This window comes from Nicotiana tabacum, chromosome 14 (assembly GCF_000715075.1).
Source record: "Nicotiana tabacum cultivar K326 chromosome 14, ASM71507v2, whole genome shotgun sequence".
NCBI classification, from domain to species: Eukaryota; Viridiplantae; Streptophyta; class Magnoliopsida; order Solanales; family Solanaceae; genus Nicotiana; species Nicotiana tabacum.
In genome coordinates this window covers 116,367,047-116,382,074 of record NC_134093.1, presented here as the reverse complement: position 1 = coordinate 116,382,074, position 15,028 = coordinate 116,367,047, and the positions used below count along the sequence as shown (strand labels likewise).

The 15,028-nt window shown below is 35.3% G+C and overlaps 2 protein-coding genes across 3 annotated transcripts; one reads left to right on the top strand and one right to left on the bottom strand.

The window, feature by feature from the left end:
- The first annotated feature begins 1,105 nt into the window (after positions 1-1,105).
- On the top strand, positions 1,106-7,049 carry LOC107761283 (COP9 signalosome complex subunit 3). 2 transcript variants are annotated; one of them, XM_075229920.1, is made up of 11 exons: positions 1,106-1,434; positions 2,763-2,878; positions 2,973-3,219; positions 3,592-3,649; positions 3,797-3,886; positions 4,706-4,771; positions 5,092-5,220; positions 5,324-5,482; positions 5,573-5,694; positions 6,471-6,543; positions 6,674-7,049. In XM_075229920.1, the coding sequence occupies exons 1-11, from the start codon at positions 1,238-1,240 to the stop codon at positions 6,740-6,742; spliced, it is 1,326 nt and encodes a 441-aa protein (XP_075086021.1). In that variant the 5' UTR covers positions 1,106-1,237; the 3' UTR covers positions 6,743-7,049. The 2 variants fall into 2 exon arrangements, with proteins under 2 accessions (XP_075086021.1, XP_075086022.1); XM_075229921.1 differs by having other exon boundaries at positions 1,107-1,434; positions 5,092-5,183; positions 5,326-5,482.
- On the bottom strand, positions 6,775-10,334 carry LOC107761282 (4-coumarate--CoA ligase-like 9). Its single transcript, XM_016579498.2, has 6 exons — positions 9,286-10,334; positions 8,200-8,389; positions 7,949-8,094; positions 7,794-7,861; positions 7,514-7,616; positions 6,775-7,301 (listed from the first exon to the last, which is right to left on the bottom strand). The coding sequence occupies exons 1-6, from the start codon at positions 10,282-10,284 to the stop codon at positions 7,182-7,184; spliced, it is 1,626 nt and encodes a 541-aa protein (XP_016434984.1). The 5' UTR covers positions 10,285-10,334; the 3' UTR covers positions 6,775-7,181.
- Between the last annotated feature and the right edge of the window lie 4,694 nt (positions 10,335-15,028).

Below are 15,028 nucleotides of genomic sequence, written 5' to 3'. Positions count from 1 at the left end.
TCCAAGAAATGGCAAGAATCACACACAAAGATCTCCTTCCATATTTTTAAGCTTGATCAGCAACATTAGATGCAAGATGGAAAGAAAATTTTATGGATGAGGTAGCAAACAAGATGATGAAATAAAATAAATAAATAAATAAATAAATATATATATATATATATAGAAGATTCAAAAACCAAAGCAAAAAAGGACTTTTTTTAATGGGTATGATTGAAATTCATTGAAAACATATATACGAGTCAATATACAAATTTTGAGGAAGATTGGAGGTGATTTGGACTAATTTGGTATCAAAATTCGTAGTTAAAATCGAGTTCCAAAAATTCTTCTGCGATACATGTATCAAATATGTATCACGTATGTATCACACATACATGTATACATGGATATATACGTGATACATATTTGATACAAATATGATACATATGTGATACACAAATGATACATATATCATTTCTTTTCATGTTTCATCTTCTGCTTCGAATTTTTAATTTAAACCACCTTAAAACTCTGCAAAATTATCCCAAAACTGAGATTCAAACTACTTATGATGTACCCAATCTATTATAATAACACCCACTCAAAATAAAACAAAGGTTTGACCTGTTTTTTGGTTACAAATAGCTAATTGGCTAATATTAGTAATATTTAATGAATTAGTCAATTTTTGTAATAAACTACTTATAAATGGGCATAACTAATAGTTTCCCTAATATTATATAGTGTTTTATCGTAATTTCTTGGTGAAGTTACGCATTAAGAACCCGACCAAAAATATTTATATTGCTTATCCAATATACATATATTATTATTAATTGTACATAATATAATTTTTCTCGCTAATTGAAGTTAATTTTTCATGTGGCCTATATGTCACAAGTTCAGAGCCACGAAAGTAGTCACCGGTAATGCGAGCCACGAAAGTAGTCATCGGTACTTGCATTAGGATAGATTATCTATATCACACTCTATCTTTCTTGGAACATTGTCTAAATACGGGATGTTTCGTGCACCAAAACCTTATATTTTAAAGTTAATTTCTCTAATTTTTTATTTACCAAAAAGAAAATTTGTAAAACCTTCAGAGTTCGGTCATACCAAGAGGACACGCGTTAAAGGAATCATAATCCTTTTACAAAAACTGGTCGAACCCTTGCACCTTTGATCAATTGCATTGCTCCTTGAGAACCAGAAGGAAGTAGCAGAGATTCGTTCAGAGAAGAAGAGGAAAGAAATGAATCTGAACATGGATTCCGTTGAATCTCTTGTGGCTCAAATCCAAGGGCTTTCTGGAAATTTATCAGATATTAATCATCTTCACAACCTTCTCAAACAATCGGAAGAGTTACTTCACTCTGAGTCGACTCGCTTAATTTCTTCGCTCTCTCAACTCGACCCTTCTATTCACTCACTTGGCTACCTCTATTTCTTGTAAGTTCCTTTTTCCCCACCGGAAGAACGTATTTTGCTTGTACCCGTGTTTTTTATTCTTTATTTTGTATCCAATTTAGGGTTTCTGATATCATGTGAGGTTATAGAATTAAAAACAATGATACGATAGTGCGATAGTTAGTACTTTTCTGGATATAAATATATGAGTAGGCAGAGTTTTCACCAAGGGAACCAAAAAAATAATAAAAAAAGTAAATACGCCAAGGGATTCAATATCGAATATTTACGTAATGTAGTATTAACAATCCCTTTTTTATATATGTAATGTAATTTTGAGGTGAACCCCCTTAGCTCTGCCCTTGAGGTATGGTGTCATGTGCAAACGCAACCTCAAGGTGGATTGACCCAAAAAAAAGGGATTTTTAATACAAGGCATTGATAATCTTGGAGTAATCCACATGCTGGCGAAGTGTTATAAATGGAGTTTTATGGTAAATGTAGATTCCCCTGCGTGCTAACTTTGTCACTAGTTATTAGGCAATGCATATATTGTTCCCTGTTTTTGCTACATTGTGGCACTCTTCTGGTGGCTTGAAAGTAATATGATTGACCATGAGGAGAAAAAGTGGCACAATTATGATGACTAAGGTAGCACCCAAGGGTGCAACCTAGTGATCTATGGAATGTGCAAACTTCGGTGACAAGGGTTCAATTACCAACGAAGACATAAATACTAGGTAATTTCTTCTCATCTGCCTAAGTGGTAGAGTTTTCCGATGCCTGGTGGGAGGTAGCAGGTACCCCGTGGAACAGTTTATGATGATCAAGGTGGATACTTTATTTCGTTAAAAGATACGTAGTGCATCATATTGTTAATTGTGTAAGAAAAAAGAAATAAGGGAAAAATCGTGTAATGGTCATATTATCTAGCTATATTGCAGGCAATCTCATGTGTGTCTCGTTTAACTCTCTCTCTCTCTCTCTCTCTCTCTCTCTCTCTCTCTCTCTCTCTCTCGTGTTGTTTCTTACTCCCTCCGTTCACTTTTACTTGTCCACTATGGACTTTGCATACCCCTTAAAAAATAATAAATGAAGTGCCTAATTTACCATGATACCCATATTAATTAATGTATATTTATAATGGATATGAGAAAATGATTTAAAAGGAGTAATTAATACTGTGGGTATAACAGGAAAAAAGAAATTATCTTCCTTGATATGCTAAAAGTGACAAGTAAAAGTGAAAATCTATTTTTAGAATACTGGACAAGTAAAAGTGAACGGAGGGAGTACTTGCTGTTGACTTTTATGGAACTAGTCATGTCAACTTCTGGGTGTACTAAAAACTCGCTTCTGTGCTATAACAGGAAGGCGATCTTGTCTGCCCCAGTTTCAAAGGAGGAAGCTAATGGACTACTCGTTTCCCTTGCAAGATTTATCAATTCATGTGTTGTCGAGCAAATTCATTTGACACCTGAAAAATGTATTATCCTTCACTTTCAGATTTTCTTTTTCTGAATATTTCAGGCTTTCGGTCCAAGTTGTATTAAGATATGTTTTTCAATTTGTGGTTGCAGTCATATTTATTTGTAGATGGTTTAAGAATCAAGTTATATTACTGGAAGCACCAATTCGTGGTGTGGCTCCTATGCTGACTGCTGTTCGCAAGCTGCAAGTTTCTTCTGAGCAGCTGACAGCGTTGCATCCCGATTTCCTTCTTCTTTGTGTATTAGCAAAGTGCTATAAAACTGGTATTTCTATACTGGAGGATGACATATTTGAGGTTGATCAGCCAAGGGACTTCTTTCTTTATTGTTACTACGGGTCAGTTTCCTCAGCATTGAAATTATTTTTATTGTGGTGGTCTCGAGGCCACTTCTCACACATTATTGCATTCACTTCCCCTAATTGTTAACAGATCATGCTTTTTTATGTGGTGTTACTCCATTGTTTTACAAAGATACTCTCTTTGACCATTCTTTATGTGCATTTGTTCTTCCATCTGCATTTAGTGTTTTGACTTTAAGTAAAGGCAAAACTAACCCCTTGTTGAAACATGTGGTGTGCTGCAATGCGCCAAACTTGTAAATCACAAAGAGTAATTTAATATCCTCTAGTTAAATGCTTACAATTGTTCAGTCTTGTGGGTTGTGCATCGAGCACATATTTATGTCTCATACATTTGGTACTTAACAGGGGGATGATTTGCATTGGACAAAAGCAATTTGGCAAAGCTTTGGAACTTCTACACAATGTATGCCAATGTTTTTAATTGTAACTTCTTAATGACTAAACCTTCTATCCTGGGTTTATTCTTGCTAGAATGATTTCCCAATTCCTAATTTGCTTTAGGTGATTTATAGCTGTAAGATTGTTCTGATTTAGCTACTATTGCTTTAAGGTTGTGACGGCACCTATGTCCACTTTAAATGCTATAGCGGTTGAAGCTTACAAGAAGTACATTCTGGTTTCACTCATTCGTCTTGGGCAGGTATGTTTTGTCACCATTTTCAACTTAGTGTTTACTGGTGAAATTTGTTTATTCCCGTACAGATGGCTAATATCTAAGAGTGACATACCTCTTGAAGGCAGCATGTAAGGTTTATTTGATTTCTTTTCAGTGTAGTGATATATGTATGTATATGCATTTAATAAATTGCGATTTTCTAGATGAGATATTATCCGTGTATTTTATCTAGCTGTGAGCCACACAGAGTGACTTTCTGTATAGAGCTAAAGGACCATGTATAGTTTGTTTTATATGTGCTTGGGACTAGATAAGCCATGCGAAAAGCGTGGTAATTGAACTGGTTGTGGAAACTGAACATGTAAAATTCTGTCTGTTCTTGTGTATATGATTTTGTACCAAAAACAATCAGTTTAAAAGAAAATTGAGCTGTATAACTTAATTTTTATAACCAACTATCACTTCATCATTAGATTAGATAAACTCTCTTTCATATATTTTTTATAGGGAAATAAGTTTTATTATATCAAAATAGTGCTAGGTCAGTGCAGAGTAAAAGAAACAATTGGCAGTTACATAGTTGAGTTACTGTTGCAAAGAAGAAAGGAAGTCTATCAAAGAATAAATGTGGCAAATCACTCAAGCTGACAAGTTTCTGTTTGCATTTTAATCTTGCTATATTTTCCGTGTTAAGATGGTTCCAGATTTTAAATTTTCATTTTAAATGCTGTGAGTCGTGACCTTCCTGACTCCCGTTAAAAAAATTGATAGTTTGTTACTGAACCTATCATCCTGCCTGGTGTTAGTTATACTGATTAAATTGTGCTTAACTTCTAATGGCAGTTTTCCGCCAGTTTTCCCAAGCACACTTCATCGGTGGCTCAAAGAAATTTGAAGACCTTCTCTCAGGTAAAGTTCCTACTGTGCAAAGAGAAATCAGGTTGCTTCATTTGCTCATACCAAATATAAGAGAGACTGCTAAGTTTATATGATTTAAGACGATGCAAGATCAGCTGCACAAAGAACTGGAGTTAGAATTATTGATGTTAGAAATGTTGAATAGGTTCAAATAATAAATTTCTTATGATTAGGGCTACTTAATCTTTAACCAGTACTTGTAGCATAGAACTGTAGACATGATTGCCAAACATTTCTTGTTATCTGCCTTCTTGGGTTAAGGTTTATCAGGCCCGAATACTAAATTACTCACAAACTCCCTCTTTGCGCAGCCTTACCTGGAGTTGGCAAATAGTTATGGCACTGGAAAAATCTCTGAGCTTGAAACATTTGTTCAAACAAACATGGAGAAGTTTGAAAGTGAAACATTTGTTCAAACAAACATGGAGAAGTTTGAAAGTGTAAGTTCTCTGTGGTCGAAGTGGCACAGTTCTTTGTTTTCAAGGTCGAAGTGGCACAGTTCTATCATCACTAAGGGGTTTACATTTCAATCTCTTTTTTCAGGACAATAATCTTGGATTAGTGAAGCAAGTAGTCTCTTCTATGTATAAGCGCAATATTCAACGATTAACTCAAACATACCTCACTCTCTCCCTTCAAGATATTGCTAACACTGTCCAACTAAGTAGCTCTAAAGAGGCAGAAATGCACGTACTTCAAATGGTAGGTGGAGGTTTCAGTTCTTTTACTACTGCACCTGGGTTTTGCTTCATGATTGAAGCTTGACAACAGATGATTCACATTTGGTTGTAGATTGAAGATGGTGAGATATATGCAACTATAAATCAGAAGGATGGTATGGTTAGATTCCTGGAGGATCCTGAGCAGTATAAAACATGTGCAATGATCGAATACATTGATTCATCAATGAAGAGGTCAGATTTTCATTATTATCGCTATCGCGATTATAATTTAGTTGGTTAAGGAGCTGATTAGGTAAATTTATCCTAATAATTCCATTTGTGTCTAATCATAAGAAAAAGATCCTTATTGTCTCTAAGAACTTAAATTTTCTCTGCCCCTTGATTATGAAAATATTCAGTTTTAATGCTATAATAAATCTGTGCATGGTTTTTCTTTTAGTTATGTCATTCTTTTGCTTTCCAATCCGTGACTTTAGCAACTGATTGGATTTAAACCTCCTCTTTAAATCTAAAGTCCTAATGAATTTATATGTGTTTAAAAAATTTCTCCCACTACTAGTGATGCATGAATTTCGAATGTGTTTGGAGTTTTATTCGACCCTTAGATTATTGCTTTTATCCTACCTGCATGGCAGGGAAAAGAGATGGTGATGCTTGAATCTAGCACCCGTTGTGGTATTACAATACCCACACTATTTATAAATACATTACTTCAATGTTGCTTTTCCTTGTCTTCTAGTAACATATTTTACTCAGTCCATTGTTTTTACGTCAATCACGTCCACATAGAGGAGGGTGATGTTGAAATTATAGTACCCTCCTGCAACCCTAGTTCAATAACTTTAGGATGGGTTTTTGTAACCAAGAATGAAATTTTTGGTGATTATTCTCCTTGTCATTGCCAACAAAATGAAATGCTTGTTGACATCACTTATTCTTGCAAGTGCCTGAAGGGAAAAAGAGTACATGTAGAAGCTGCAATAAAGTCTATGTTCGTTATATTGCAGAATAATGTCGCTGTCGAAAAAGCTGACTTCAATGGATGAGCTTATGTCTTGTGATCCGATGTACCTAGCGAAGGTAGACTTTTGAAACATCCTCTGCCACTAATTGCGTAATTCTAGATTCTCTCATCTGCCAGCCTCGAAGGGAAGAAGTGTGACATTTATTATGTTCTAAGTACTAACTTTTGGTTTATTTGTTTGCGCAGGTTGGCAGGGAGAGACAAAGATATGATTTTGATGATTTTGATAGTGTTCCTCAGAGATTCAACATATGAGACCAGCACAATTGAGTTTTGTGAGTAAATATGTCAGAACGATGATAGAACTATTCATTGAAAGAAAAATTTGTTCCATTATTTCCACAAATGGCTCCAGTGGACTTAAATGCTCTATGCTATTGAAAAAAGACAGTTTTCTCATCTTCTAATGTTGGGTTAAGGCATAAATGATCAGGACAGTTTACATTGGTATATAAGGAATTTTTGTTTCCACCTGTCAAGTGGATGACTAGCGCAGTGAGCTCTGTGCTCGCTACATTAAAACCTTTGCTTGCTTGAAGTAGAACCATCAATTATTATTTAACATTCTCTCTTAGTCATTCACCGTGGTTTGCCAACTGTGCTGTCCAGAAATCATATGAAATTATTTATCTTTGAATCAGAGAATCTTGCACTGCAGCATTGGTACAGGCAAAACGGCTTAAAAGGACCTGGGTTACAGCTTAGATCCTGGTATATGAATCCTCCTTAATTCTTTTCTCAATATCTTCCCAGATGGATTCTTGGGTATGGAACTAACAAATGCCACACGCCTTATTTTCTTATATGGAGCAACCTGCAACAAAAATTTAACGTCACTAAGTTGTGGACAATCACACTAAACATTTCTGAATTGGTTCAAGGATCAAAGGTCATGTGCCTTTATCCCATGTGTTTCACTTTCATATGTGAGATGTATGATAAATCAAGTGAATTGACCTTAGCGATTCACAGCATAACATGGGATTCCTGAGCAAAATGTTTAAATCAAATAGTTAAAGAAAGCACCTGTTTTGAAATAAAATCAATCACTTGTTCTTTGTCTAGAGAGCTTTGGGTACGTCTCACGACAAATGCCATGGGCACTTGACCAGCTTCTTCATCTGGGTATCTGCCAATTTTATGTATAAAATTCATCAACGTTCCACTTCTAACATTTTTCAACATTCAAGTTATCATCTTTTCACATTATGGGCCATTTTTACGTCTTAGCTCTAGTTTACTTGCATCAGATGATTGCGAGTAAATACAAGACAAGTTACACGAAAACAGAAATGCAAAATCTTACGGTATCACAGCAGCATCTACAATATCCGGGTGCGACTGAAGAAGTTGTTCTAGTTCAGCAGGAGCAACCTGAAGAACCAAGCATGAATAATTAGGCATTTCCAATATAAGAGGCCAGAGAAGCTAAAGGTTACAAGGGAAACAGGCAATGGGAACCTGGTATCCTTTATATTTGATTAGCTCCTTCAGCCTATCTACAACGAAAAGGTAACCATGACGATCAATATAACAAAGATCGCCAGTCCTCAACCATCCACCCGGCACCAGAGTTTCAGAAGTTGTCTTCAGATCACCCACATAACCTACAAAAAAGTATCACTATATCATTTGATCGCTTAGCAGATAGCTAAACAAGGAATGCTGTCTCAATTTCAAACTAGTCCGAGTAGTCCTGTAATTGAAGGTACCTTGCATAATGGTTGGACCTTTAATCCAGAGCTCTCCTTTCTCACCGGGAGGCAGAGCAATCCCAGTATCTGGATCTACAATTTTTGCTTCAGTATTTGCTATTAGTCTTCCCACTGAATCCCCACGAAGCATTTCTTCTGTAGTCGCAGCTCGAAATGCTGTCCCGCTTGTCTCAGTTAGTCCATAACCCTCAAATCAAGATTCAAAGTTCAGTTACATGTTAAAAAGCAATTCCTTAGCTTAGCGAGAATTTGGCCTTGCACCAATCAGTAATATATCAAGTACGCCCCAGTGCTACACTATTCAAGGTGTGACTACATGCATTATAGTATAATATTGCGCTGTCATTTCATTTCAATAAACAATACTAACAACTATGCCTCTATATGAATCTTTATGGATCATGTCATTTAATTTAGACTATCTCATATCAATAGACTATTATATAAATAAAAATAAAGTAATAGGAGTTCTTTATATCTTCTATTATATTTCTGACAGGACCAAAGACTCCAAGAAAACAAGACTCCTAGAAAATGTATGACCTACTGTAAACGTACAAACATGTCTAACAAATATTCCTAAGTAATTGGTATCACCTATATAGATTTTTTTTTTCGTGTTCCTATTCCTTGCTAGGTTTGCTCGAATTTCAAGAGATTGTAGTTTTGTCGAGATAATTTACTTTCATGTGATTTTGGGTCTACATATTCTCCCTTTTTTGCCCCTATATTGACCATGATTTCACACCCATTGATCGATGTATTTGGAGGTCAACACTAGATATCATTAAGTCATCTCGAGCAACCTCTTATTTTATCCTTATTGTGCATCTTGTACATTGTGCCAAATGTGGTCATTTTTTACATGATGCCACATTTCATTCCATTACTAAAAACATTATCTTTGAAGCAAAGTAAGGTATTCTAAGGATTTCACACATATTCTTACACGGACATGAACGTGGGCAGAGTCAGGGTGCCCCTTTCATAGTAAAACTACATTATACACGTAATATCAAAATTATTTTTATTGTATATATAGTGATAAGTCTTGGCTACGCCACTAGATATGAAGGTACTTACTTGAAATAATATGGTATTTGGAAACTTGTATGAAAATGCTTGGATCACATCTTTCCCAAGCGGAGCACCTCCACTACCAACCGCTACCAACGAACTCAAATCATAGCCACTGGTAACACTTCCTTTAGTCATTGCCACCACAACCGGCGGAGCCACCACCAATTGCGTCACCTTAAATTCCTCCACCGCCTTCAACATTTTCCTCAAATCAAATCTCTCCATCACCACTACAGTCTCATTCAACGCTACCGATTTCAACGTATAGTGTAAACCGAACACATGAAACAATGGCACCGTATACAACATCACCGCCGGCGACGTCCGCTCTTGTTTCTGAGCATAAAAATTCGCAATAATCGCTATAAAATTCCGATGAGTCAGCTTCACTCCTTTTACCTCCCCTGTAGTCCCCGACGAATACATAATCGCCGCCAAATCCGATTGATTCACTTCCACAGGCTCGAATTTCAACTCCGTATTCGTCATCATAGATTCAAACTCCGGTGAGTCAATAAGAACTGTTCCGTGTTTCAATTTAGGAAGCTTCTGGAAGTTTCTCGACGTAGCAAAGGCGATTACAGGATTCGTTAACTTAGTTTGTTTAAAAAGCTCGGATTCCGTACTCATAGGATTAGCGGGAGAGACTATAACGCCGAGGGAGAGGAGTGCAAAGTAGAGAACCGGAACGTGAGTTGAATTCGGAGAAAGGATAATTGCGACGTCGGTTTTGGGGAAGCGGAACGTGTTCTGAAGGGAGGAGGCTAGCGAAATGACACGTGTACGGAACTCGGAGAAGGAGATGCGGCGGCCGGGGGCGGAGTCGATGAAGGCGGCGGCGGTGGAGTCGGAGCATTGTTGGAGAGAGAGTGCGTAAGAAGCAGCGGAAAGAGGAGAAGCTTCTGGAGGAAGTAAGAGAGGTGGGCAGAGACTGTGGAAAGTTTTGGTTTTTGAACAGAATCCGCTGTTTGGGTCGGAGGAGGATGAATTTATAGTATCCATGTGAGGAAGTAGTTGCGGCAGCTCAGCTAGGGAGCTATTTCAACTAAATTAGTGGTGGTTATATATACAGTTGGGCAGGGGCGAAACTAGGGAGAAGCGCTAGTTGGTCCGAATTCAGTAACTTTGGTACAAACTTATATTTATCTTAAAATATTTATTTGATATATAAAGATTATTAATTTAAAATTTAATAACTTAAAAGTTCTAAAATTTAAATAAAATATAATTATTTAATACTAATAAAGAAGGACAAGATGAGAGAAAAAAATAAAATAACGGTATCATCATATCAAATTCATCATTTCATAATGACGATGACACATTTCGTCGTTACATAACGAAGAATTTAATGATACAATATAATAGATTTAAATAATAATTAACACAAACATTATATATAAAATAACAATACCAATATAACAATCATCGTAAAAGAAAATCTTGAAATCGTTCCCTTCTTAGTATTTTAGGACAACATATACTGAATTTTTAAAAAAGTGTGTGTACCCATGACTAAAATTGTTTATACAACTGTGTGATGGAGACCTTTACCAATACAACCTACTAATTTTTTTATAGTAATTTATTTTTCGAGCCGGAGAAGTAGTTACTGTCTAAGTCACACAACAATCCTCGAACTCGAACACGGAATATCCGGGCTGCCTTTTTTAATCTCATTCCCATTTACAATAGAATATTAGACTCGTTAGTAGTTATCTGTCAAATGCATGCTCGCTTATTACATACTGAAAGCCTCCACTTTTTAGTTTTGGTAGAAAGTCAGTAATTACCGGAATTCTTCATTTTCTTAAACTTTAAATAAAGTTAGTGCCCGTTCGTTCAAAATTTAGTTAATTTGACTTCTAAAAATAAATTATGTATATCACATAATCATGACTCATGTGGGGTAAATTTCTTTGCTAGTTTTATTCCTCGCTTGAATTCTGCTCGACCTTAAGTCCTTTCCCTTCCGTACTGTTTTCAGCATTGATCATTACTAAGACATTCTACCAATTAGATTAATTCAAGATAAAAATAATTTCTTTGTCCTCTTCCATTGTTGGTGGTAAAGCTAGCAGAAACCATATAATATCGAGTACTAGTACTAAAATTCCTGAATTTTGCACTTTCCTCCAACTGGCCAACTTTCACCAGGCGGTTGTGAAAACGAAAAAGAAATGATTAGATAAATAAAAACAAGAAATTGTAACTGAAAAACTTAGAACAAAAGCTTCATTTTCTGTACAAACAAGAACTAGTAACTGAAAAAAGCTTTTTTAAAGGGTTTTACCGTTCTCTATTAAAGAGGATTTCATGTCAAAACTTGAACTATGATAAATGACGAAGAAATATTAAGGTAAAATTACATAGTGTAGGTAACTTATACGATGTATTTACTATTCATAATTATATTTAAAATTTATAGCATATTCACTTGTATTTTTGTATTTCGGGGGAGGAATTTTCCGGTAAATCTCTATATTTCTGTATTTCGCCTCGATATTTGATATTTGGTTATAATTACATATTTTTAGTGCATTGTTTGTCTTGCATTTTGGGGCTTTAATGTTAAACTATACTATATTTGTGCTTAATTGAGTCTGTTTTATGTGTAGGTACGTTGAAGGCGAAATCGAAAGCAAAATAGAGATTTTATTGGTATTTTATACACTACAAGAATGAAACTATGATTATTTGATTATTGGATATATAAAGATTAAAAGTTTAACTGGAAAGCAAAACAATGAAGAGAAACAATTTGAAAAAGAAAGGAAAAGAAATGGAGGAGTTAGGCAGCTAGCACTAACTCCATGAGAAATCAGAAAATGAGAATTAAATTAAAAAAGTGAGCGACGCAAGCTTTGCTGCTCGCTATGGAGGTCGCTTCGAACAGTGTAACGCGAGGTGTACCGTGTGTTTTGCCTCGCGAGACGAGGCCGTAGCGAGGCTGTTCCGGGTTTTTAAAGCCCATTTTGTCTTATATTTGGTTTTACACTTGATATTTTATTTGGGTCTTTTCCCTACACATATAAATAGTTATTAAATATTATTTTAGAGAGTTTTTGCGACCGGAGGCAAGAACATCAGGCTTGGAGGAGGCTTCTAACTAGTTTTTCTTCTCTTCTTATCTTTTAATCTCATAGTTTATTAGTTTTAGAGTTTTGGGTGTTGCATGAACGTTGTAGTTTGAAACTTGAATTGTTCTTATTAGTTTATCATATTGATTTATTTATTCAATCTTGCGCTTAATTATTTAATTGTTTGATCACCAATTAAATACTATCTACGAATCTAGGATTGAACTCGGGAGATTGAATTCTAGATTGCATATAAGATTGAGTAGAGCAAGATCTTAACTCTGAGGGGAAGCGGATTTGCGGTTAGGATAGGAATATACCTAATCGCCTTGCTTGATTACTATATACGAATTATAAATGCGTTCTTGTTAATTCTAATTCTATAGGAATATAAGCGTTAGATTAGCTTTAATAGACGAGTTGTACTTCGGGAGAAGGCTACGAGCAATATTAACCCTGTCAACTAATAAACCAGATAAATTAATTTGACAATTTAAGTGGAAAACTCAACGGGATTGTTAGCTAACCCATAGCTCTAGAATATTCACTCACATTGAATTCGTCTTTCAGCTTGTCGTTGGTTTCTTTAATCTCTTAATTTGTTACTCTAGATTAATTTTAGTTAAATATTCATACGTTAGGATTCGCTTGAATAGATTAATTGTTTGAGTTTAATTTAGTTGATAGTTAATTACAAGTCCGTGTGGGTACGATATCTGGACTTATAAATCATATATTACTTGTCGACCACGTATACTTGCGTGTGCGTTTGGGAGCAACAAATTTTTTAGCGCCGTTGCTGGGGACTTAGAAATTAACTATTTTATTAGATTAGATTTTTACTTTTTATCTATTTAATTATTTTTATTTTAGTTTAGTGTAGTTAGTATTATATATATTTTTAAATGACATCTTTGAACGAAAAGTGGTGGGATAGTAAGTATTCTTGTTTTTGTAATCCTTGTCCATATTGTAAAGGACCCCACTTGTGGTAATATTGTAAAAATATTCCCAGGACCGAGTTGTGTGCACTTTCTCAATCCTGTACTATTTGTGATGGTAATTGGAATAATTGTTCTAAGTGTTGTTATCCTACTCCAATCCCTTTTTATGTTGATTCTAATAATTCTTGTAAGTTTGACATGAGTAACGAATTTGATGATGTGGAGCATGATGTTCGCATTCTTGATATGCACATAAAATTAATAGAGGAATATGTTGGTTTCCGTGAGAAAATTACGAATGAGATGCAACACTTTATAGAAGGAAGAGCTGAACTGGGACAAGAGATCGACCAATTTGGCAGTTGTATTCGCGACTTGGAGGCTCAATTGAGTGCAAAGGTTGATGCGTGTAACGCCCAACAATTTAGTGATGAGTTGTGTGAAGTTGAAAAAGATCTTTTAGGCCAAATTGAGGAGCTAAAACGAGAATACCAATTATTAGACCATGTTCTTGTAGATGATGTTGAGGTTGAGGAAGTATATATTATTGAGGATGTCAAAAATAATACAGTTTTGGAGTTGGGGGCGTGTTGGTCCTCATTATAATCATTTTTCTACATTATGTTTGGATGGAGGCATGGAGATCGAGCTTTTGGAGAGATGTATAGATGAAGAACAAGACCCTTATATTCTAAAAGTTTCCACACCAAAAAGACCAAATGACATTCCTCACTAAAGGTCCAAGAAGTGCAATATGCGATATCTATTGCTTGGTTCCTTTATTTTTACACCACTGCCCCAGGAACGTGATAGAAAAATTGATGCAAAATTGGGGGCGCAATTCATATCCTCAAAGTGAAAGGAAAAATAGTGAAAGTGATGGCATCGTGCCGCGACGTTAAATCAAGCGTTTATTGGGAGGCAACCCAATTCTATTTTTTTCTTTTTTTTTTTGCTTAGTTTTTTATTGTGTTTTTCTTTTGTAGTGTTATTTTTGTGTTTTGTAGGAGTAGGAGCATGGAGTCAAAGGCAATAGGAGAGTGCAAAAGCGAGCAGGTGGTTGAAACTAAGTGTGAGGTACTCGCACAAAGAATCATACATGGGAGAAGTCTGAGTATCCCATGAGCTGCTAATTTTTTGACCTTTGGCCTACTAGGGAGTCTCTTTTACCTTCTTGTTATTTATAGTGTGCATTGAGGACATTGCACAATTTTAAGTGTGGGGTGAGGAGATTGTCTGGGTATTTTTCTGTGCTATCTTAGCTTAGTTGTAGTACTCGTTCTTAGTGTAGTAGTTTTTGTTAAAAAAATTTAAAAAACGAAAATTGAAAAAAAAATCATAAAATTTTGGACTTTTCCCGACTATGGATCCCATTCGACAGGTTTCTTGAGGGATTTAAGTTGAAAGAAAAAAAGACAAAAAAAAGAAGAAGGCATGTTCATAGACCAGATTCGATCAGACTTAGCACATTTCAGATCATAATTTCGGATTTCTAATTTTATAAATTGCAATCCGAATTCGAACCAAATTAAACTTAGATTGGGTCGGATTTTGATGTTTGGATCGAATAAATATTTCGAATTTCGGTTCGAATTGTACGCCTTATTAAGATACTAAAATAAATAATTTTAATATGCTATCTCCTACCATGTTCAGTAGCAAAATTCATTCATTTTCATATCTTTTACTTTTAATATTGAAAGAAAAGAAAAGATAAAAATA

Bases quoted from the DNA above. Each gene is read 5' to 3' on its own strand.
- LOC107761283 (XM_075229920.1), top strand. From the start codon at position 1,238: ATGAATCTGAACATGGATTCCGTTGAATCTCTTGTGGCTCAAATCCAA. The intron at 3,220-3,591 runs GTCAGTTTCCTC...GGTACTTAACAG, and splicing joins TTTCTTTATTGTTACTACGG to GGGGATGATTTGCATTGGAC. The intron at 4,772-5,091 runs GTAAAGTTCCTA...CTCTTTGCGCAG, and splicing joins ATTTGAAGACCTTCTCTCAG to CCTTACCTGGAGTTGGCAAA.
- LOC107761282 (XM_016579498.2), bottom strand. From the start codon at position 10,284: ATGGATACTATAAATTCATCCTCCTCCGACCCAAACAGCGGATTCTGT. The intron at 8,390-9,285 runs GTAAGTACCTTC...TCTTGATTTGAG, and splicing joins CAAATACCATATTATTTCAA to GGTTATGGACTAACTGAGAC. The intron at 7,862-7,948 runs GTTCCCATTGCC...TTGGTTCTTCAG, and splicing joins TCAAATATAAAGGATACCAG to GTTGCTCCTGCTGAACTAGA.